The 21,637-nt window shown below is 44.0% G+C and overlaps 1 protein-coding gene across 1 annotated transcript in view; it reads right to left on the bottom strand.

Moving 5' to 3' along the window:
* HCN1 (hyperpolarization activated cyclic nucleotide gated potassium channel 1) overlaps window positions 1–21,637 on the bottom strand; it is a 465,956-nt gene that overhangs the window by 198,857 nt on the left and 245,462 nt on the right. The window contains exon 3 of the mRNA XM_040421267.1: window positions 1,265–1,426. Within this exon, the coding sequence (XP_040277201.1) occupies window positions 1,265–1,426 (162 nt within the window). The remainder of the gene's footprint in view (window positions 1–1,264; window positions 1,427–21,637) is intronic.

The following is a 21,637-nucleotide window of genomic DNA, read 5'->3' as shown; positions in this document are numbered from 1 at the left end:
GCTGTTTTAGACTTGATGGGGTTGCCCCAGCTCTTCATCTCCCTAGTGCGCTGATATCAACATCATGTTAACATAGGGAATGTGACCGCTGCAGCCAATTGCTGGCCGCAGCAGTGACTTGCTCCCTTTGCGTCATGTGACCATTTGTTTATATATAGTGAAATTGAGGCATGCGATTTTCAGTGTTGCAAGTAAATTATTTATTCAGTTTCACAATAGTTTCATCCAATTGCCCAATATTTATCTTCAAGGTACAAACAGAATATCTAGACCGGACGTTTCGGTCACATCAGACCTTCATCAGCGGTCACATTTTTTTTATCTGTTCTGGCGGGAAGAATAGATCATCCGAGCCCTGATGATCCATTTATCCCGCCAGAACAGATAAAAAAATGTGACCGCTGATGAACGTCTGATGTGACCGAAACGTCCGGTCTAGATATTCTGTTTGTACCTTGAAGATAAATATTAGGCAATTGGATGAAACTACAGCGAAACTGAATAAATAATTTACTTGCAACACTGAAAATCTGTGTGCCTCAATTTCACTATATGTACGTTGGCTGGTTTCAGCCCTTGATTGGCTCCAGAGTCCATTGCATTGAGTGCGGTTCTCCACTTTATCATATATATGTGACCATTTGTTGTGACGCAAGATGAGCAGGTCACCGCTACGGGTAGTGATTGGCTGCAGCAATCATGCGCCCGCTGGTCAACAGGATGTTGATATCAGGGCACCAGGGAAATGAAGAGCTGGCTGAGGAAGATGAAGACCGAACCCAGTGGCAAAACCAGGCAAGTATGAGCCCCACAGTAGAACCGGCCACTCTGTGAGGTCTGATACAATGTTGGATAACCCCTTTAGGGCATTTAGAAAAGATGACATTTGGAAAAGGTCTATAGCTATCATTTAACTAGCATTGTGTTTAACATCACAATATTGCTGGTGGCTGTAGGCTACCAGAATATTGCGGCTACACAGGGAACCTTTTAGAAAAAAACAGAGCTCAGAGGTCAACTTTTATTTGGTCATAAATCAGCTTAGAAGTTCATTTAGGAGTTGGCAGATGAGATCTGATAAATTTCGCTGTGAAGAGCATCCTGCAGCCTGCAATGTACTGTGATATACCGTGAAGCTGCAAAAATGTTTTTCAACCAAAAATACATGCATATAATAATAAAAAATGCCACAATGATGTCCATTGCCTTCAAGAAATATATTGGCACGGAATGATGGAGGTGGAAACGTAATAATAATACTTACAACCATATTGTTTAATGACACCCAGCAATCACTTGGAAATTCCTGAAGAAGAGGGACCAGAAATTGTAAGCAGCCATCCCAGTGGCAGAGGAGCAGCATCATGCCAATGAGGTTAAAGATTCTGACCACGGCACTGGCAAGGTCATACGTCATGTGGAAAATCTGTACAGGAGAAAATGAAAAGATTAGTTAAGAATACTGTGGGAAGTTATGATGAAAATTTGCAGAACTTTACAGAACTTTTAGTAGTTGGCTTTTCCTTCTTGCATGACATGGTCCTAGCTAAACATTTCAGAGCTCTTGTTGAGATCAGGCCCCTGGGTATCTTAAAGCACTTTGGTGACTTATTCAGTAGATATCGGCCATGTTCCAGTTATGATTTCACTCTGAACTCTCTCAAGTAATGTACATTATTTGAGTTGGAAAGTTTCCTATAAGAACTGAAAGGATGTGATAGACATAATGGAGGAAATAAAAAAAATAGCCGACTCACTGTAATATATTATACACACAGCCATGAAATATCTGGGCTCCATCATAAAACCTATTATGTAATGTGGATCAAACATCTCCTAGACTCGCATGTCAAGCGCTCCCTAGAACGTTTCCCAAAGACACACAGCCATTACCAATAAATAAACGATTTCTTAATGCATTACTAGAAACCCACTGTGGGTGGTGTGACCACATGGTTTTCACGCACACCATGGCCGTGTCTTCTCCGCTTACCAGCCAACATATATTGTGGTACCATAAGGACATGGGTCCATATTTATATTTTAAGATTGGCATTTCATACTCCAGTCTTAAACAAAATTTACTTGCACCAAAGTTGCTGTAAAAGGTGTTGCTTTACAGCCAGAAGTCCACTGCCAGGAAATCCTGACCACTTTTCGTGCTACTTTCTGAAACTGGACAAGGTCAAGAAAAGAAAATTTGTGTGCGCCATGTTTTGTGACTTTTAAAAGGTTTGAAAAGTTTGGTGTGGAGGAAGGAACTCACGTGACTGCACAGAGTGTTGGACTGGCCCACCGGAGGATCCTCTGGTACTCTGGTGGGCCAGTCCAACACTGGTGCTGTGTGCAGTCATGTGAGTGAAAGCACTGAACATTTATAGGTCCCTAATAAAAGAGGGCTCTAAAGTTCTAGCAGTAGACAATTTGGTGCTAATCTTGTGACTAACACACTCAGGAGAAGACATACTATATGTAGCCTGTGTAGTTGCAGTAGGAAAAGGGGCCCACCACCATCTTGCCAAGAAAACACCAATGTTTCCTAATGTCTACTCCATTGCATGTAAAGGGAATCCTTACATGCTGTGACAGTTTTTATTGGTGGTTTACTACTGGGAAGAGAAGTTGAAACACCATTAAATAACTTGCTAGGGACGAGCCCTATGACAGGCTCCTCACTCTCAACAAACTAGCTTTTTCATAAATGGTCTACATACTTATCTTGCATAATGGCCCTTTGAGGTTCATATGTGATCACAGATCTATTATACTGTTTTCCCGTGCACAGCGATGATAGAACATTCTGACGAAATGATAGATAACCCTCAATTTCTGAAAAAATCTGACAGCCAATGGCTGGACCCTATCAATCAAACTTGCGTGGCAGATTTTCCAGGAATGATTTTTGTTTAAAAAAAAAACTATCTAAACGGGTCATCATGTGAAACACTGGTGGCATACCACATATCTGCCACCAATGTCAGATAGGTGCGGGACTCCCAAAGTGAGCAGAGAGCAGCCGCACATGTGCGGCCATCCTTTATTCGTTTCTATGGGACTGCAGAATATAGCCGAATGCTGGCTTGGCTATCTCTGGCAGTCCTATAGAACTGAAAGGAGTGGTGGCCTTGCTGAAAAGAGTGGTGCGCTCTTCATTCATTCCTATATGACTTTGGAAAAGAGCTAGCACTTTTTTCAAAACTTCTTTAGAAATGAATGGAGAGCATGCTGCACATGCACAGAGTCCTCTCCTTCACTTTCACTGGCTGGTTCTGGAAATAGGTGTGGGTCCCAGAGGTAGGACCCACACCTATCTGACATTGGTGGCAGATAGAATAAAAGATAATACAAAGTGAAATAAAAAAAATAAAAAGGTTATAGCTATATTTACTAGTTTTAGCAATAGTATAGCAGCCGAAAAAACACATTTCCCCCCTTTTTCGTTCATAAAACAAATATATTTTTTTAAAAAGTATTCGTTTTTCGCAAAGTATAGCAGACTTTGTGTGCGTAGAATATACAAACGTACACATTTTTTGTTCCTTTTTGCTTTCATAAACAATTTCAAATACAGGTATCCATTTTAGCTATATTTAGTATAGTGAGCATTTTATTGTGCCTAAACACATGGATAATAAAAAAAAAAAAAAATAACAGCTTAAAATGTCCAAATTTCCCCAAGATGAATATAACATAAAAAGGTCACTTTGAATGAATTTCTAATGTTTTGGCGCTGTACTGGCAGTACAATGTCATAGAACCAGCGATGGAAACATCAGGCCGCCAAAATCCAAACTGCGCTCTAGTCTGCTGAAGTCTTGCGGTGAGCCCAGCCAGTAGATAAATGACACAAGGGGCATCAATTTTCACAGGACAAACATATGGCAATGGTTTTACAAGGAAAAATATCTATTTTTTCATAATTTTCAGTTTTTCCTTAAACATATATTTTTCTAACGGCACAAGAGAAAGATCTAAGGTGTCCCGTAAAAAAATAATAATATCAAATACATGTACGTAGGCTCAGAAATGAATTAGCTATTTGCAGTTAGATAGGTCTAATGCTTAAACTGAAAAATTGGTCTGGTAATGAAGTGGTTAAAGTGAAAAGGCCTAGGCTGCAGTACCGAGAACTGCCACTATACAATGACCAGCGCTGTGCTTGCTATACTGTAAGCTGACGGGAGCAGCGCAGCCTCTTCAAACAGCTGGTCGGCAGACGCCAGGAGTCGGACCCCCACCATTCAGATATTGATGACATCTCCTGAGGATAGGCCATCAATACTGAACTCCCGGAAAACCCCTTTAATGGATATGTAATACTCTCATCATTTTCTAAGTGAAGATCTGCAGTACATGAGAGGTCATGATTATACAAATATTACCTACAGGCATGTCAATGGACATTTGCAGTATACAATAATAATAAAAATGCCTATTCTTGTTCTATAATTTCTGGCACGGCCGCACAGATGCGGACAGCACATGACATCCGTGTTCTGTCTGCATTTTTTGCTACCCCATAGAAATGAATGGGTCAGCGTGCAATCCGCCAAAAATGTGGATGGGATGCAGATTAGAAATAGGCTTGTGTAAATGCACCCTTTGGGCTCATGAACACGGCCATGCCCATATTGCGGCCCGCAAACGTTGGGGTTTCTCTCTGTGCCTACGAACCGCAAAAAAAATTAGAACATGTTCAATTTTTTTATTTTTTTTTTGAGGTGCGGACGGATCACGGACCCATTCAAGTTGAATGAGCATGAGGCTTTACAGATAGTTGTCCTAGTTATATCATTCTCTGAAGATCTAGCCCTAAGCCAAGAACCTACTCGTACAAACAGGAAATGTGTGAACACCGGGCATCTGTCACATGCACTACAGGGACGTGTCCTCTCAGCACTGTCTTTGACCCTTCATCTGCAGAAGAACAGAAGATGTTTTTAGGTTGATAAATGCTGCACATTCCCGCCAAGATAAGGGCATTCCTCGGCTGGCAGCCACCGCTAAATCTTCCCTATGATGCCTTTTATTTGGAATGGCTGAAGCTTCCTCTTGATTGTGATGTATTCATAAATGTAAATGACCGGCCCGTAAATCAACTAAAGTCATCGGAGCAAGAAGCTTCATGGGATCAGAACTGGAGAAGAGAGAGGAGGGATTTTTTATTTTTTTTTATGGAAACCATAAAACTATAATTTTTTTGTTCTTTATTACTACTTTCATTGCTCAGGTGTGCAAAGGTTTGTTTTTTTTAATCATATTTATAGCTCCTAGGGAATTGAGACAATTTGGGGTCATTTATCAAACTGGTGTAAAGTAGAACTGGCTTAGTTGTCCATAGCAACCACTTAGATTCCACCTTTTATTTATCACAGCTCCTTTGAAAAATGAAAGGTGGAATCTGATTGGTTGCTATGGGCAACTAAGCCAGTTCTACTTTACACCAGTTTCATAAATGACCCTAATTGTATACAAATGATTAAAGGGACATTCTAGAAGTAAGATATTGATGACCTGTCCTCAGGATAGGTCATCCATATCAGATCGGTGAAGGTCAAATACTGCGGATGATCAGCTGTTTGAGGTGGCTGTGGCGCTCTGGTACGCACTGTAGCCTCCTCTCAACTAGGCACAGCGCCATACATTGTACGGTGGCTGTGATTGGTACTGCAGCTCAGACCCATACACTTGAATGGGACTGAGCTTCTCCTAGGCCATGTGACCGACGGATATGATGACAATGGCCTAGGAAGAGGACAATGTGATAAGACACAGACGCTTTCCTGTCACTCTCTAGGGGAAGGAGCTATACTCCATAAATTCCTGAAGTGTAATAATCTCTGTCAAGTCACTAATTCGGTTCACTCTGCTCCACTAGCTATACAGGAAATACGGGAAGGGTGTGTCTCCAGTACGGCCTCCCACGGGTACTTTTTTTAAAAACATAAAATAAATAGCTAAAATAAAAATAAAATCAAAAAAAGAACATGCACATTACATGTCTTCTACAGACTGAGGCCAAGATCACACTTCAGTGATTTGGTCAGTTATTTCCATCAGTTATTGTGAGCCAAAACACAGAGCAGGAGCAGGTCTTTACATTATACCTTATCTCTGAGTAGGCTCACAATAGCTGATGGAAATAACTGACCAAATAACTGAAAGTGTGAACTTGGCCTTATATTTAATTGATGAATCTCAAATTAAAGGAGTTGTCCAGCCTAGAAGCCGACCGACCATTCCTCTGTCTCATTTTCTAGAACGGCAGGTCTCTTCTAGGGACATGTTATTTTACCTTGTATGACGGCGGAGGCCCGTGATTGGCAGTCATGGGACCAAGCCACTTCAGGTCTGCACCTGAAGAGAGTGGGACCAAGGCCACTTCAGGTCTGCACCTGAAGAGAGTGGGACCAAGGCCACTCCCCAGGAGGTTGGGGTCTCTCACCCCCTGAACTCTGGGTCTGTATTCTAACATGCTTGCCCTACTGCTGTATTAGCATGCATATACTCACATTATGGATGTCTTTTTAGCACCAGATAGCTTGCTATAACTACTATACTCTATTTTGGGCTTTAAAGGTGTAGATATATAGGCATAATTGGTAGCTAGACTCCTTCATCTCCGCTGGAGACGATAGCTGATACATATCCTCTGCTTTCTTGTGTATGATCATTATTATATATTGGACATATTTGGAGATGTAGTATTAGTATTACATATTGGACCTGGCGTTTAATAGGAGGTGGGTTCTGTTGTCGATACTGTAAGTCCTTATTGTGCATTTTCTAATTTCTAACTTGCATTTTATGATGTAATAAAGGATGTATTCATATTTGATGTGTGGTTTGGTATCTTTGACAGGGTAGCTACCCAGAGGTGGCCTAAGAGAGAGTTTTCCTCCTTCTGGAAGAGAACTAATTAGCATAGCAGGAAGCATTGCTTGTAAGAGCCCCTGTGCCAGCTGCAAGGACAAACAGTGCCCCTCTCTTCCCTGTGAGAAAGAAACCTTTTAAACACAATTTTTTTGGTGCTAAGGTAATCTTTTATACAGTAAACATACAAAAATAGTTTAGTTAAAAAAATATAAATAAAGTTCTGCCCATTTCCCCCTTGTCTGCTGATAAGTCTTGAGTCTTGACCTTTACACATTTTATCCTGGAGGTCGTGAGAATAGAGAGCTTACTATCAGAATCCTTACTATCCTTAATTCCTTACTATCAGGAAAGAAGAAATGTTGGGATAATGTAAACTACTGTGCATATGGGCTCGTCATTGTAGATAACCTCAGACCTAACATTACCTACTATTTCTTTTGCAGACGTTTCATGACATACTGCAGTAATGTGAAGTCGTACATGCATTTTGCTAATTATGTACAAAAATGTCTAAAGTTGCACCAGCATGAGCCACTGTGATAAATGTAGTGCATTTTCAGACTATCTAGTCTGAATATCAGACATGATTAGTAAATCTGGCCAATGTGTCTTCAAGCGGGAGGTGACACAGGGATTCTCACTTTGCACTAGGCTTAATAGAATCTTGTCATTTTGTGAAGTGTTCCTTTATCTTGTGATCAGGTTCCCATGAGATCCAACACGCTCACTATACTGATCTATTACTGTTTCCTTCATGACCTGTTTTGTTATCATAATTTTCCAAAGGACATCACTTTTTAATTTTTCTGTTGGGCAAGTTATGTTTTCCAGTGGCAACATTTTGGGATACATAACCTGTTGATTTATACTTCACAATTTTTTGGGAAATCAATGGAAAAACAATAGTAGTTCAGCCCTTTTCTGTTTGTTTTCTAACTTTACATCATTCACCGTGCAGAATACGCGGTTGCCTTTATTCTATAGGTTTCTATTATTACGGTGGTACTAAATGTATGTATATTTTTTGTGTTTTATTACTTTGCACATTATAGCACATTCGTAAAAATGGCCCATATAAATGAATGATTACAGGGACACGTCCTCTGAGCTACGACCTTCAAATAAATCTAGAACAAATGGCGCAATGAATGAGGAGATCTCTGGATCCATGTGAGGTACAGGGCTGGTTCTAGTTTTGTTAGAAAGAGATTGTAATGTACTATATGATGTCTGATATTCATTGTTTGCATCACTCATGGCATAACCCCTTTAACTATTGGCATTTTTTGGGGGAGGAGCAGTTCCTGTTTTCTTATATATACATATTGTATATATAAAAACTTTATTAAACGTTATACTATACTTTTGTTTATTCTCATAATACAAGAGGATTATTGCCGTCAGTAATAAACTGGCAACAATCCATTACGCTGTGGCGTTGGCACAGACTAATAGGTATATAGACCTGGAAGGCCGGGGGACTTTTGTTATGCCTCTGGCGGCCATGACAGCCAGTCTTCAACTCATCATGTCAGGGGATACTAGTGGGATCCCTCCCTCTGTCTAACCACCCAGATGCCATGGTCGCTATTTAGCATATAATGAGGTAAAGAGCTGGGAAAGGAGTTGGCTTTGATCCCGGCTGTATGATACCGATGGCACAGGCACAAATTCTGAGCCAACGCCATCCCCATGACATAATTGTAGATGAACGCCGACATCCAGCAAACTTTTTCAGTCAAGGCAGACAGGCCGTGATCAAGGTCCAGGAAGGACCAAAACGTTGGCCTTGCCAAGCTTATTATAACTGGATGCATTAATAAAAGTTAAAAGCATATGTTGACAATTGACTGAGTGCCTTGATATTCTTCTTAATAACTGTACATCAAGGTACATGAAGTGGCTTCAAACCACAATGCATTGTTGAGTCCAAGGTACAGGAATGAGTTAGGGCTCATGCACACGACAGCATTTTGCGTTCAGTATACTGCCCGTTTTTTGAGTTCAGTATGCGGAACATATACTGAACCATTCATTTCAATGGTTCAGCAAAAAAAACTGAAGTGTCTCCGTGTGCATTCCGTTTCAGTATTTCCGTACTATGAAAAGATAAAACATGTCCTATTCTTTTCCGCAAATCACGGTGCTTGGCTCCATTCAAGTCAATGGGTCCGCAAAAAAAAAACAACACATATGTAAATGCATCCGTATGTCCTCCGTATCCGTTCCGTTTTTGCGGAACCATCTATTGAAAATGTTATGCCCAGCCCAATTTTTTCTATGTAATTACTGTATACTGTATATGGCATACGGAAAAACGGAACGGAAAAGAAAATGAACCACAACAGAAACAAAAAATGGAACAACGGATCCGTAAAAAACGGACCGCAAAACACTGAAAAAGCCATACGGTTGTGTGCATGAGCCCTTAGGCTCCATTCACACGTCCGTGGTGTGTTGCGGACCTGCAAATTGCGGATCCGCAACACACCCGCCAGGCACCCCTATAGAAATGCCTATTCTTGTCCGCAGCTGCAGACAAGAATAGGTCATGTTCTATCTTTTGCGGAGCTGCGGACCTGAAGATCGGGGCCGCGTTCCGCAAATGCGGATGCGGACAGCACGCTGTGTGCTGTCCGCATCCATTCCGTCCCCATAGAAAATGAATGGGTCCGCACCCGTTCCGCAAAATTGCAGAACGAATGCGGACCCATTTGCGGACGTGTGAATGGAGCCTCAGAGACAAAGACTGAGTGGTTGTCACCTGCATTATTAATAATGAAGCTAATGTCTTCTTTTAAGGTAAACCAGATCAGAAAACATGAGCATTCAGAATTCGGCATGTTGTCTTTCTATAGTACATAGGAACTGCAATATTGACAGGAAAAAACAAACAAACATAAACCTAAAGGTGTGAATAATTCCTGACTTCTAATACTATATTTATAATTAAACGATAATTACGGTAAAGCATACCTACAATGAAAAATAAAATGTTGCAGTGCTCATGTCCAGGACATTTGTGGAACCTTTCCCTTCAAATCTCAACCAATTGTGCTGCAGACCTCTACTTTTCTCATAACTGACTAACGGGAAGTTCCTATGATTGACATGTTACTGATTAAGTGAAGGTGCAGCCTGGTCACCGGTCACTGTTTCTACAAACCTGTTATCTATTATGTATCACTGACAAGGAATAATAAGAGGGGATTTACGTCTCAATTATTAATAATCTGACGGATGGATGAGGATGTTAAAATTGATAACTTTTATTAATAATCAATTAAAATAGGGGGACATGTATCATAAATCCTCAATAATCTTAATGTGTGTATTAACAAAAAAAACACAACTGATAACAGGTAGGAGGTGTAAGGGGCGACAAGTGGAAGGATTCGAGACTACAGCAATTGAGCCAGTTCCTTCTCAACAAGACCCTCTCGTATTGTATCAGCCAACCTGTATCAGAAACCGGTACACAAGTATTGTCTGGTGAACCCGTGTGTGGATGTTTGTTGCCACAATTTCATGGTCACCTGGTGCGGACAAAAAATGAAACCAGGTAAGTGGTAATTTTTATAAATGTATTAAGGTACTGGTCAAAAAACAAGGGATAGTCAATAAATAACCCCCCCCTGGAAAAACCAGCTTTAGGGGAACTGACAGTCCTGCAACAAACTCCAGCGGGCTCCCAGTCACAGGTAATAGTAACCAGCCCTTGTTTTTTTACCAGCACCTTGATACATTTATAAAAATTACCACTTACCTGGTTTCATTTTTTGTCCGCACCAGGTGACCATGAAATTGTGGCAACAAACAGCCACACACGGGTTTACCAGACAATACTTGTGTACCGGTTTCTGATACAGGTTGGCCGATACAATACGAGAGGGTCTTGTTGAGAAGGAACTGGCTCAATTGCTGTAGCCTCGAATCCTTCCACTTGTCGCCCCTTACACCTCCTACCTGTTATCAGTTGTGTTTTTTTGTTAATACACACATTAAGATAATTAACTGGCGCCCCAAAGCTCAGCAGATTCTACATGGGCTACCGATAAAACACCTTGTTACAGATTTTACCTCTGTCCAATTCATTGGTGGACATATACCGTATGTCACATGCTATGATAATGTCAGACTACATGTACCTAACCTTCTGTGCAACAAGGAAGGGACGAAGCAGTGCAATAATCCTCTAAGCAAAATGTTTCTCTCACTAAAAAACACATTGACTCTTCTTTTATAGGTTTATAGACTCCAGGGACAGGGGATTCTACAGTTGAGTAGCACTGTGGGAATTAGCACATTAGGAAATCAAGTCCAAAGTGATACATCTCCATACCATAATTAGCAAATTACACAACAAAATTGACAAGAATGGTGATGGTGGTAAAATCATTCCTAGTGCATATGTAAAAAAGGAAATTTGTAGATTCCTGGAAGATTTCTTTACGCTAATATTTTTATCTAGAGAGTTCAATGCAAATGTCTGAAATACAAATTAAATGTAATATATACAGTAAAAATTAACGTGTCAATGCTATACAATGTAGACTGGGATCTCACCCTCGGACCCCCTTTGATCAGCTAAACAAGGGTGAAGCAGTTCTCACACAGATATCCTGGGAGTGGGGCTCTGATCATACTGTACTGTGCAAAGGTTTTAGGCAGATGTGGAAAAAATGCTGCAAAGCAAGAACTACTAAAATTGTTAGTAGTTTATTTTTTTTTAAATTTAAGGGGTTGTCCGGTTTCAGAGCTGAACCCGGACATACCCTTATTTTCACCCAGGCAGCCCCCCTGAGGCTAGCATCGGAGCATCTCATGCTCCGATGCGCTGCCTTGCCCTGCGCTAAATCGCGCAGGGCACAGGCTCTTTTGTTTGTCATAACACACTGCCGGGCGGAAGCTTCCGCCCGGCAGTGTGTTCGATGATGTCACCGGCTCTGATGGGCGGGCTTTAGCCCTACCCTAGCCGTTTTAAAGCGCTAAATCCCTCCCATCAGTGGAGAACCCGATACGTCACCGGATCTCCAAAAAATGCCTTTTCCCTGTGCGATTTAGCGCAGGGCAAAGGAGAGCATCGGAGCATGAACTGCTCCGGTACTCAAGTCAGGGTGGCTGCCTGGATGAAAATGGAGGTATGTCCAGGTTCAGCTCTTACAACCCCTTTAAGTACAAAGTAAATAAACAAGAGAAATTTTAATGCAATCAAAATTTGGTGTGACCACCCTTCGCCTTCAAAATAGCATCAATTCTTCTAAGTATATTTCCACAAAGCATTTGAGGGAACTTGGAAGGGAGATTGTTCCATATATCTTGAAGAACTAACCAAAGATCATCTGTGGAGGTAAGGCTTGCTCAGATCATTCTGTCTCTTCAGGTGAGCCCAGACAGACTCAATGATTTTGAGATCAGGGCTCTGTGGGGGCCAAATCATCAGTTACAGGACTCCTTGTTCATTACGCTAAATATAGTTATTGGCTGTATGTTTGGGGTTGTTGTCCTGCTGCAGAAAAAATTTGGAGCCAATCAGATGTCTCCCTAATGGTTACTGCAAGATGGATCAGTATCTGCCTATATACAGTATATCTGCATTCAGGGCACAATTAAAGGGGTTATCCAATCCCTATAATGACCCCCAGAATACCCGGGCCCCTCCTCTAGAACTTACTTACCGGGTCCCCAACAACCGCATCCCTCCGGATTCCTGTATGGCCGCCGCTGCATCTCCCCGTCGTACAGATCAAAACATCCAGCGAGGGGGAAAAGACAATAGCAGGCCGCAGGTGACGCTAGGGAGTGGATGGATGTACCTAGATCCCACTCAAAATCAACAGCTCCCTATCCTATCTTGGCTGCACGGGAAAGGGGGAACCCCACCACAAAGTCCAGACCAAATAATTCCCAGCAGCCTTTCTTGCTTCATTCTTGAGTCTTTATTTTCCAAAAAAATGGTCCTCAAATGGTGGCCATTTGAGGACCATTTTTTGGAAAATAAAGACACAAGATTGAAGCAAGAAAGGTTGCTGGGAATTATTTGGTTTGGAGTTCTGAGCCAATGGCACAGCTGGACATCTTTCAATTTTGAAGGAAACTAAGCATGATGGGGCTCATTTACTTTTGTGGCATATATTGGTCGCAGATTTTGTCGCAAGCCATTTAGCAACAAAATCTGCGACTTTTTCCCGCTCATGCCACTTTGCGGACAGGGAAAGGAAGAGGGCAGGCCTGTCTCATTCATCATTTTGTATGCCAGTTTTTAGGGTAGAAAATGGCTTAAATCTATGTCAGCAAGAAAGCTGGCATAGATTTAAGTTTGTTGCACGGCCTGCTGGAGGAAGCACCAAAGTTATGTAGAAGTTAAGAATAGGACTTGAATTATCCTTTTTGCGGGGCAGTGGAACATAAATATCGATGTGTGTTGTTCCCATAGTTTGCAGACCCATTGAAATGAATGGGTACGCAAAATTGTAGAACGGATGCGGACACAAGTCATCTGAATGAGCCCTTACTGTATGCCAGAACTTTTCACACCATTGCAAACATGGCTCCTTTAGCATCTTTAAACTTTCCTTTCCAAGTCATTGATTGATGCCTATTTTTAGTTCAGGCCGTATTGATTGTTGCTTTGCTTAGAAATACAACCTCATACAATGTATTACCCTTCTAGGCCGTATTCACGTCTCATATTTGTCCCGTATTTAACATATATGTTGAGAAAAAAGGGTAGAAAAATGGAATATACTACATTTGTAGTAATATCCATCCTGCGGAGTACAGTAATAAAGTACTGCACTGTATAAAGTATTTGGTTCATTGTTTTAACATTGGGACCACTGTTTAGCATCCATCTGAGGCATCCATTTAATGTATATGTCATGTGAAAAATCACAATGTGAATGCAGCTTTAACCCCTTCAACCACTGATGTACCCGTACTGCTGCTGCAGTGAGCCAGTTCCATAAACGTTGGGTGGTATCATACAGCAAGCACCCAGCCACAGTGACGGGGAATGGGGGGGAAAAAAAGTTTTAAAAAAAACACCAAAATAAAATTTTTAATCACCCCCTTTCCCGATTTTACATATAAAAATATATAAGCAATAATAAAAAAATAAACGTAATAAGCATCCACAAAAGTACGAACTATTAAACATATTTCCTATGTGGTGCCCCCCCCCCCCCCCCCCGCAAAAAAAAAATAGGATAGGACTGTTCTATTATGGGCCGAACGTTCCATAAAATATGGATTGCACACTGCATTTGTGGTGCTTTATTTTTTCGCGTGGTATCGAGTAGCGATTGACCAATTATCAGAGTTTTATTATCGGCCGATATTCATGATTTTTAAAGTTATCGGTATTGGCATCTAACCTTGCCGATATGCCGATAATGCGTCCAGCGCGCTATGACAGAACATGAGCGCGCTGCTGTCAGCGCACTCTTGTTCCCTCAGCAGCACAGGGGAGAAGGAGTCACTCTCTCCCTCCCCCCTGTGCAGCGCTGCCAATGAGGAGAGACGGGAGGAGGAGGGGCAGGCGCACTGCGCCACCAATGATAATTAACGTCTAATACAAATACAGGAGGCGGTGCCCAGCCTATATGACAGGAAGCTGTGATCAGCGGCAGTTAACCAGCTTCTGATCGGAGGCAGTGTACTCCTGGGTCTCCAATCGATTACCATGGCAGCCAGGACGCTACTGAAGCCCTGGCTGCCATGGTAAGCTCCCTGCTGCTGTGTGTACTATGCACAGGGTAGCAGGGAGAGTGTGAGGTCCTATTCACCCTAATAGAGCTCTATCAGGGTGAATAGGACGAGGGATTAAAAGATCCCAGGTTCTAGCCCCTAAGGGGGGAAATAGTTATTAAATAAAAAGTTTAAAAAAAAAGTTTAAAAAAAGCACCAAAATATTAAGTATAAATCACCCAATTTCACATTTTTACATATAAAATATATAAACAATAAATAAATAAACATATCACATATTGCCACCTCTGAAAAGTCCAAACTATTAAAATATTTAAAAAAAAATCTCCTATGTAGTGAACGTCGTAACAGAATTTTTTTTAAAAAGAAAATTAAAATGCACAGAATATCGGTATAGGTTATCGGTATCGGCTCTAAAAAAATTAATATCGGTCGATCCCTAGTATCGAGCATTGCAATACTTTTTTATGGTATCAAAATCAAATCAAAATATTGGTATCTTGACTAGTTGGAATGGAGAAAACTGTACAATAGCAAGGACATTCTCGGACCCTGTTGTGCCGCTGTTGAGATACAGTTGGAGGCATACAGGTTCAGTATGGTATCCTGCACCACGTTTGTCGAAGGTTACCAGCTGGTTCCATAAATGCTCAATTCGTGATAAATCTGGCAGTAGGCCAGGCCAAGGTGTCAGTGGGCGAGCATTATCCTGCTGAAAAATGCCACAGGATGTCCTGCACATATTGCTGAGCTTTTAGTGTCCCGTGTATCTCTACTAGGGGTGACTGACTGTCATATATGATGTCTCCCAGATTATCAGACCAACAGCTGGGGCTGTGTGTTGCTCTGCAGCAAAGGCAGGATTGAAGTTCTCAGCACAAGGCCTTCATACTCCAACCCAACCATGGTGGGATCCCAAATAGAACCTGGATTTATCACTAAAGTCGATGCAGTTCCAGCCCATAGCAGTCCATGTTTGTCCACAACACCATGGGAAACAAAGCCGGTGGTGGCTGGCTATCAATGGCAGGACACATAATGGGCGCCTTAATACCAAATTTCCTACTGCTAAGCGTCAGGCAGAGCCACGAGCCACATGTGTTTGGATGGTGGACAACAAAACTGTGGGAGCCGCTCATGCTCGTTGGCTGATCAAACAATCCTTTCTACTGGTGGTCCGTCGTTCCGACATTGCTTTAGTCCCTGCTGTTCTCCACTTCTTGATCGTGGCTTGACAGAGGCAGTCAATTACCAGCGGCTGGGGGGACTGAAGCAGCCGTGAGATGAGTACTGATTTTTATTTTTTTAACTATTTCTGGATGTTTTTCTTTTAAAATATGTCTCCCTCAGAAAACCCCTTTAAATTTTATAAATATTAATTAAAAAATGTTTGCAATTATTCCCACCATTAAAAAAAAAATCATATTTAAAGATCCTTTCCCTTTAACATAGAAGTAAAAAATCGCCATATCCCACAGGAGTTGTCTTCCAGGAATATAGCACTCTGGTATTTTATAGATTTAATGTTCCAGAGTCTGGATGATTGACAACTCAAAGGAGACAACTCAAAGACTTACCATATATATAGTGGTGTTTTCTGTTTCGGACAATCCCTATTTGTTAGAAGGGTCCCCATAAAATAATCACAGGTTGTTCAGCGATCAGATCTGTAATCTGTGGGGGAACCCGGAGCAAGAAATCATTCTCACTGCAGTGCCGCCACAGGGGAAGTTAGGCATTACACAGTTCATTGGGTTTATGTCATTAGATATGCTGAGTCCTCCAAAGTGAGAGATGCTGCACCGCTCTGTAAATTTTGAATGAGAGACTCCATCCTATTAAAGAGCATCGGTCAGCAGGATCAACCCTATTAAACCAGGCATAATACCTGGTACGGCCGCTACTGTACAGCTGCTACTGTTTCCGCATGGATGGCCGTTGTGCCATCCATGCGGAGGCCGGGACAGATCGAGACCCATTGACCTTGAATGGGTCCGTGATCCGTCGGCACCGTAAAAAATTTGAAAATATTATATTTTTTTTGCGGTGCAGAGGCACGGACAGAAATATGACGGAAGAACTCCGTAGTGCTTCCGTGGGCTTCTGATCCGTGCTTCCGTTCCGCACTGCACCGCATCTCCAGGATTGCGGACTCATTCAAGTGAATGGGTCCGCATCCGTGATGCGGGGTGCACACGGCCGATGCCCATGTATTGCGGACCAGCTGTATGCGGGCCGCAATACGGCCATGGCCGGGCAACGGCCGTGTGCATGAGCCCTTTAGCAGAGATCTGTCACACTGTTACTGAGAAATCATTGTTTTAATAAATAGGCAAGTGATAAGGCTGGCCGCAGGTTAGCCTGGATTTGTGGGAGGGACCTGTACCTGTTTTAAGCGGTCCACTTCTCCCAGGCAGCACGTCGACATTCGGACATCGCTACTTCCGGGTGTGACGTCATCACTAAGCGTCCGCTAGTGTTGGAGCTCCTAGACGCCGGGTGGTGCTTTGCTTTCTGCTACAAGCTTTTCCAGCGTTGGTCTTTGTTCAGCAAGGTGGGGTAAGCGAAGCAGGGCAGGAGGTTGGGAGGGTAGGGGGTAGTCTGCGGCAGGATCGCTTCACTTGCGATCAGGCACGTGCGGTTTTCAGGCTTGACACCGGGGGCAGCATTGCTACACGCGCTATTGCCGGCTCTGCTCCGCTGCTCATTCAAACCATAATACACTGAGGCTGCATGTAACCAGGCCACAGCTGCCTAGGTCAGTGGCCGGGTCCCGGTGTCATTTCTGTGCATTTCCAGCAGCGATCCTGTCTGGGCACACATTGACCTCACGTACATATACCACCTACTTACCCCATACAGGTAGTCTGCACATATGACAGTGGCGTAATAAAAAAAAAAAAAAAAAAAAAACATGAAAATTTTTCCTTTAGGGGGCGTGGTTACAAATAAATAAAAAAAAAAAAAAAAAAAGGGGATTTCTAAAGGAAGGATTTTCATGTTGTCCTGGTGGTAATCTTTCCGCTAGCCTTTTGCATACACCACTAGCATAGATACATTCACCAACCACAATCACACTCTCGCACGACAGTCAGAGACACTTCGTTTCATCTCGTAGAATAGTGTCATACGTCATACGGTCTGTTTTCCACGACTCCTATTCTTACATACATTCACCTACCACGTCTGTAGGTTCAATAGCCCGCAGTATTCGTTTTTAATCAGTCTGCCACGCCACAGATTCAGTTAAACTCGGGCTCGCTTCATCCGTCAGTGGAAACGACTATCATACTTCACGTGAGCCTCGTCGACCGCTCCTCATACGTTCATACTGTCGGGGGAGGGGGGTTGGCTTCTGTCAGTTGTCTGTCGGCTTACGGGCTGCAGGTCGTAGGGTTAACAGGTTGTGTTTTTTTTTTTTTTTTCCCCTCTTCTTTCTTTCCACGTTTTTTATTTTATTTTTTGTTGTTTGTTTTGTTTGGTGTTTTCTTTCTTTTGTTGTTTCTTTAGTCATCATGTCTCAGCCATCAGACATCGAGGAGTTCGTGTCTTTGCCTCCGTCTCCAAGAGGGTCCGAACACGGCAGCACTCCATCCATCAGGGCTTGGACTGTGCCTAAGTTAACGGCAGAGTTACTCAGGAGAGGGATTCCGTTCGCGGCTACTGCCAGAAAGGCGGAACTTTTCAAATTACTGTTTCCCGCTACACCACAGGCCGGCCCGGCTTCTTCTGGTGACAATACCACCATTTCCAATTCACTGGTGCAGATCCACGCGGTCTTAAACTCGCTCACTAGTTCCATTCAGGATTTGCAAGCCCGGATGGAAGTTATGGAACAGCATCGCATTCCCCCCCCAGCAGTTGGGCCGGCTGGCGGCGCGGCATCTTCGGCTGGGGTCACAGGTACCGTGCCGTCCCTACTTCCAGCACCTAACCTGTCGCAGGGCGGGAGAGCGCCTTCAGTGGCGCCGGTATATTTTGTTAGGCCCAGCATTAGAAAAGACATTTTAGAGTGCAAGGATGTCAATCTGGCATCCTTGTTGATTACATCCCACGATGTAACGGAGAATAAGTCCTTCGGTTGCAGCGAATTGTCGGTAGTACTCAAGGCCAAAGACCCCAGGCTCAGCCGCAAGCTGACCCTGGCTGAATTCGTCCTGGCTTTCAGTCTTTTCAGAGACGTGTTGTGCTCTGCCAGCCCCAATAGGAGAGAGGAGCTGGACATTTACCTCTACAGGGTGGTAGACTTGGCTCATAAGTACGGGGCGGGGGCACAGCATTTTATGACTACCATAGGTCCTTCTCGGCCAAAGCGGCAGCCATTTGGGCCCAGTTCCAGGTAGTCACGGACTGGAGCGACATTGACATGGAGCTATTTTGCAGGCACTTCGCCAGCCTGAAGTCCCCGGTGTGCGCAACATGTCAGTCTCCTGCTCATACTACCGCTTGGTGCCCTTTGGCCGACCTCACTGCTGCCCCCAGTACCTCCAGAGGTGGGATCACCCCGGGTCCTAGCCTGCACGCTACACAGTTTGATAAGCTGGGGAGACCCGTTCACTACTTGGGCAAAGCCCAGCTCTGTAATAATTTCAATTATGCGGTATGCAACTTCAGCCAGTGCAGGCTCCTGCATATTTGTGCTACATGCTTCAGGGCACATCCTGTCACGGTCTGCACCGTGAAGCCGGCATGACTGAGCCGGGTGAATGTCAAGGTCCTTGACCACCTGCTGCGGCTTCATCCCGTTCAGCCGTTCCGCGCTTTTCTGGTGGAAGGTTTCCTACGGGGATTCCACACTGGGCTCATAGCCTTGCCTCAGCAGACACACGAATGCCCCAATCTACAGTCGGCTTCTAACCATGCTGATCTGGTGGATCTGCTGCTGGCAAGTGAGCTGGAGAAGGGCTTTATCATCGGCCCTTTCCAGTCTTCTCCTTTTGACACGTGGAGGGTGAGCCCAGTGGGGGTGGTGCAGGGTAAATACTCTAATAAATTCCGTTTGATTTATGACTTGTCTGCTCCACATTCTTCCCACGTTCCTAGTCTCAACTCTCTGATTCCGTCGGAAGAGTTTTCATTAAAGTATACTTCCGTGGATCAGGCTATCCAGGTCATTCTGCAGTCAGGCAGGGGCGCTTGGCTGTCCAAGGCAGATGTCTCTGATGCGTTCAAACTGCTGCCCATCAGCCCATCTCTTTGGCAGTGGCACGGCATCAGATGGAGAGATGCGTACTATTTCGCCACAAAGTTGACGTTTGGTTCCAAGAGCAGCCCCAGTCTGTTTGACAAGTTAGCGCAGGCTCTGGAATGGATTTTGTTGGAAATTCAGGGTTGCCAGAATGTCATTCACTACCTGGATGATTTTCTATTGATAGAGGAACCCTCACGGGCGCCTGCTGACTTGCAGGTTCTCTTGCAGGTGTTCGAGGAGTTGAACATTCCGGTGGCTGCCCACAAAACGGAAGGGCCTGCGCAGGTTGTCACATTCTTGGGGATCTCTCTGGATTCACGCGCCATGTCGGCCAGTTTACCATCAGACAAACTCGACAGAATCAAATCAGGTGTCCGTTCCTTGCTCAGGTCTCAGGTTTGCACCAAGAGAGAATTGCAGTCTCTGTTGGGCATGTTGAACTTTGCCATGAGGATCATTCCTCAGGGCAGATCGTTCATTTCTAGGTTGTTAGTCTTACTGCAACAGACCAGCGATTTGGACGCATCAGTGCATCTTGATACCAACGCCCGGGCAGATCTATTCATGTGGGACGGATTTCTTAGTGGGTGGAATGGCATTTCCATGTTTATTCCGAAGGCCACTTCTGATTCTCCACACGTATTTTCAGACGCAGCTGCCTCGATAGGTTTCGCGGCCATATTCGGCCCTCACTGGTTTGCCGGCTCATGGCCCTCGCATATACTACAGATGCCGGGGTTTTCTCAGACGTCGGCATTGTTCGAGATCTATCCTATTGTGGCAGCCGCTGTAGTCTGGGGGCGTAGGTGGTCGGGTCACACGGTGGTTTTCCACACTGACAACATGGCGACCGCAGAGATCATTAACAAGGGTAGGTCCAAATCGCTACTCATCATGTCTTTCATGCGTAGGTTGACCTGGATAGCTCTGGAACAGGGGTTTCATTTCCAGGCTCAGTTTCTGGACGGGGTCTGCAATGTGGCGGCTGATGCTTTGTCCCGTTTTGACTTTGCACGCTTTTTCTTACAGAACCCAGAAGCAGACGAGGTGGGCACCCCGGTACCGGACTGGCGGCGGCTGGTCTTGGACTAGACTCTCTGTTGGTGGTCGCCAGTTCTCTCATAACGAAGTCTTTGTCGACCAGTACTTTAAAGTCATACGGCCGAGCATGGGTAGTTTTCTTAGACTTCCAGTCAGTATACCCTAGGGGTGATGCTGGTCAGGTCAAGTACATGGTTGCTTTCATATCTTATTGTCACTCAGTACTAGCGTTATCCTACAACACCATCAGGCTATATTTGGCAGGGGTGCAACATTTTTTGGCACTTCAAGAGCCAGATAGACCCTCCATTTTTTCAGCTCACCCGATTAAGGCCATCCTCAGAGGCATCCAGAAAAGCCAGGTCACGGGCAAGCCGAGCCGTCAACCTATTACGGGGGTCACATTTCGCAGCCTGTCGGACGTTCTCTCGTTGGCACCGTTCGGGGCCCTGCCCAGCCTGGTGATCAAAGCGGCAATGTACTTGGCCTTTTATGGGTTTCTCAGACCAGGTGAGGTGACACAGGCCAGACGAGGGGCGGTGGCTCTCCGCAAGGGAGACTTAGTCAGGATCGGCAGTATCTTCCATTTGCAGTTGCCTCACAATAAAACCAGGCAGGTAGGTCTTGGCCATGTAGTCAAATTCTTCCAGACCACAAACGCCTGGTGTCCAGTGGCAGTCTTGGACAACCTCGCGCTGGCCCTCAATCTCCACGGCCCCACCGACCCGTTGCTACCATTCCCTGTTAATCCACTCACGACCAGCCAGTTCACCAAGCATATCCGTACCCTGTTGGTCAGTATTGGAGTGAATCCGGCGC

Source organism: Bufo bufo, chromosome 2 (genome assembly GCF_905171765.1).
Source record: "Bufo bufo chromosome 2, aBufBuf1.1, whole genome shotgun sequence".
Lineage (NCBI taxonomy): Eukaryota > Metazoa > Chordata > Amphibia > Anura > Bufonidae > Bufo > Bufo bufo.
The sequence above is the reverse complement of the archived record's forward strand: the minus strand, read 5'-3'. Positions and strand labels throughout refer to the sequence as shown.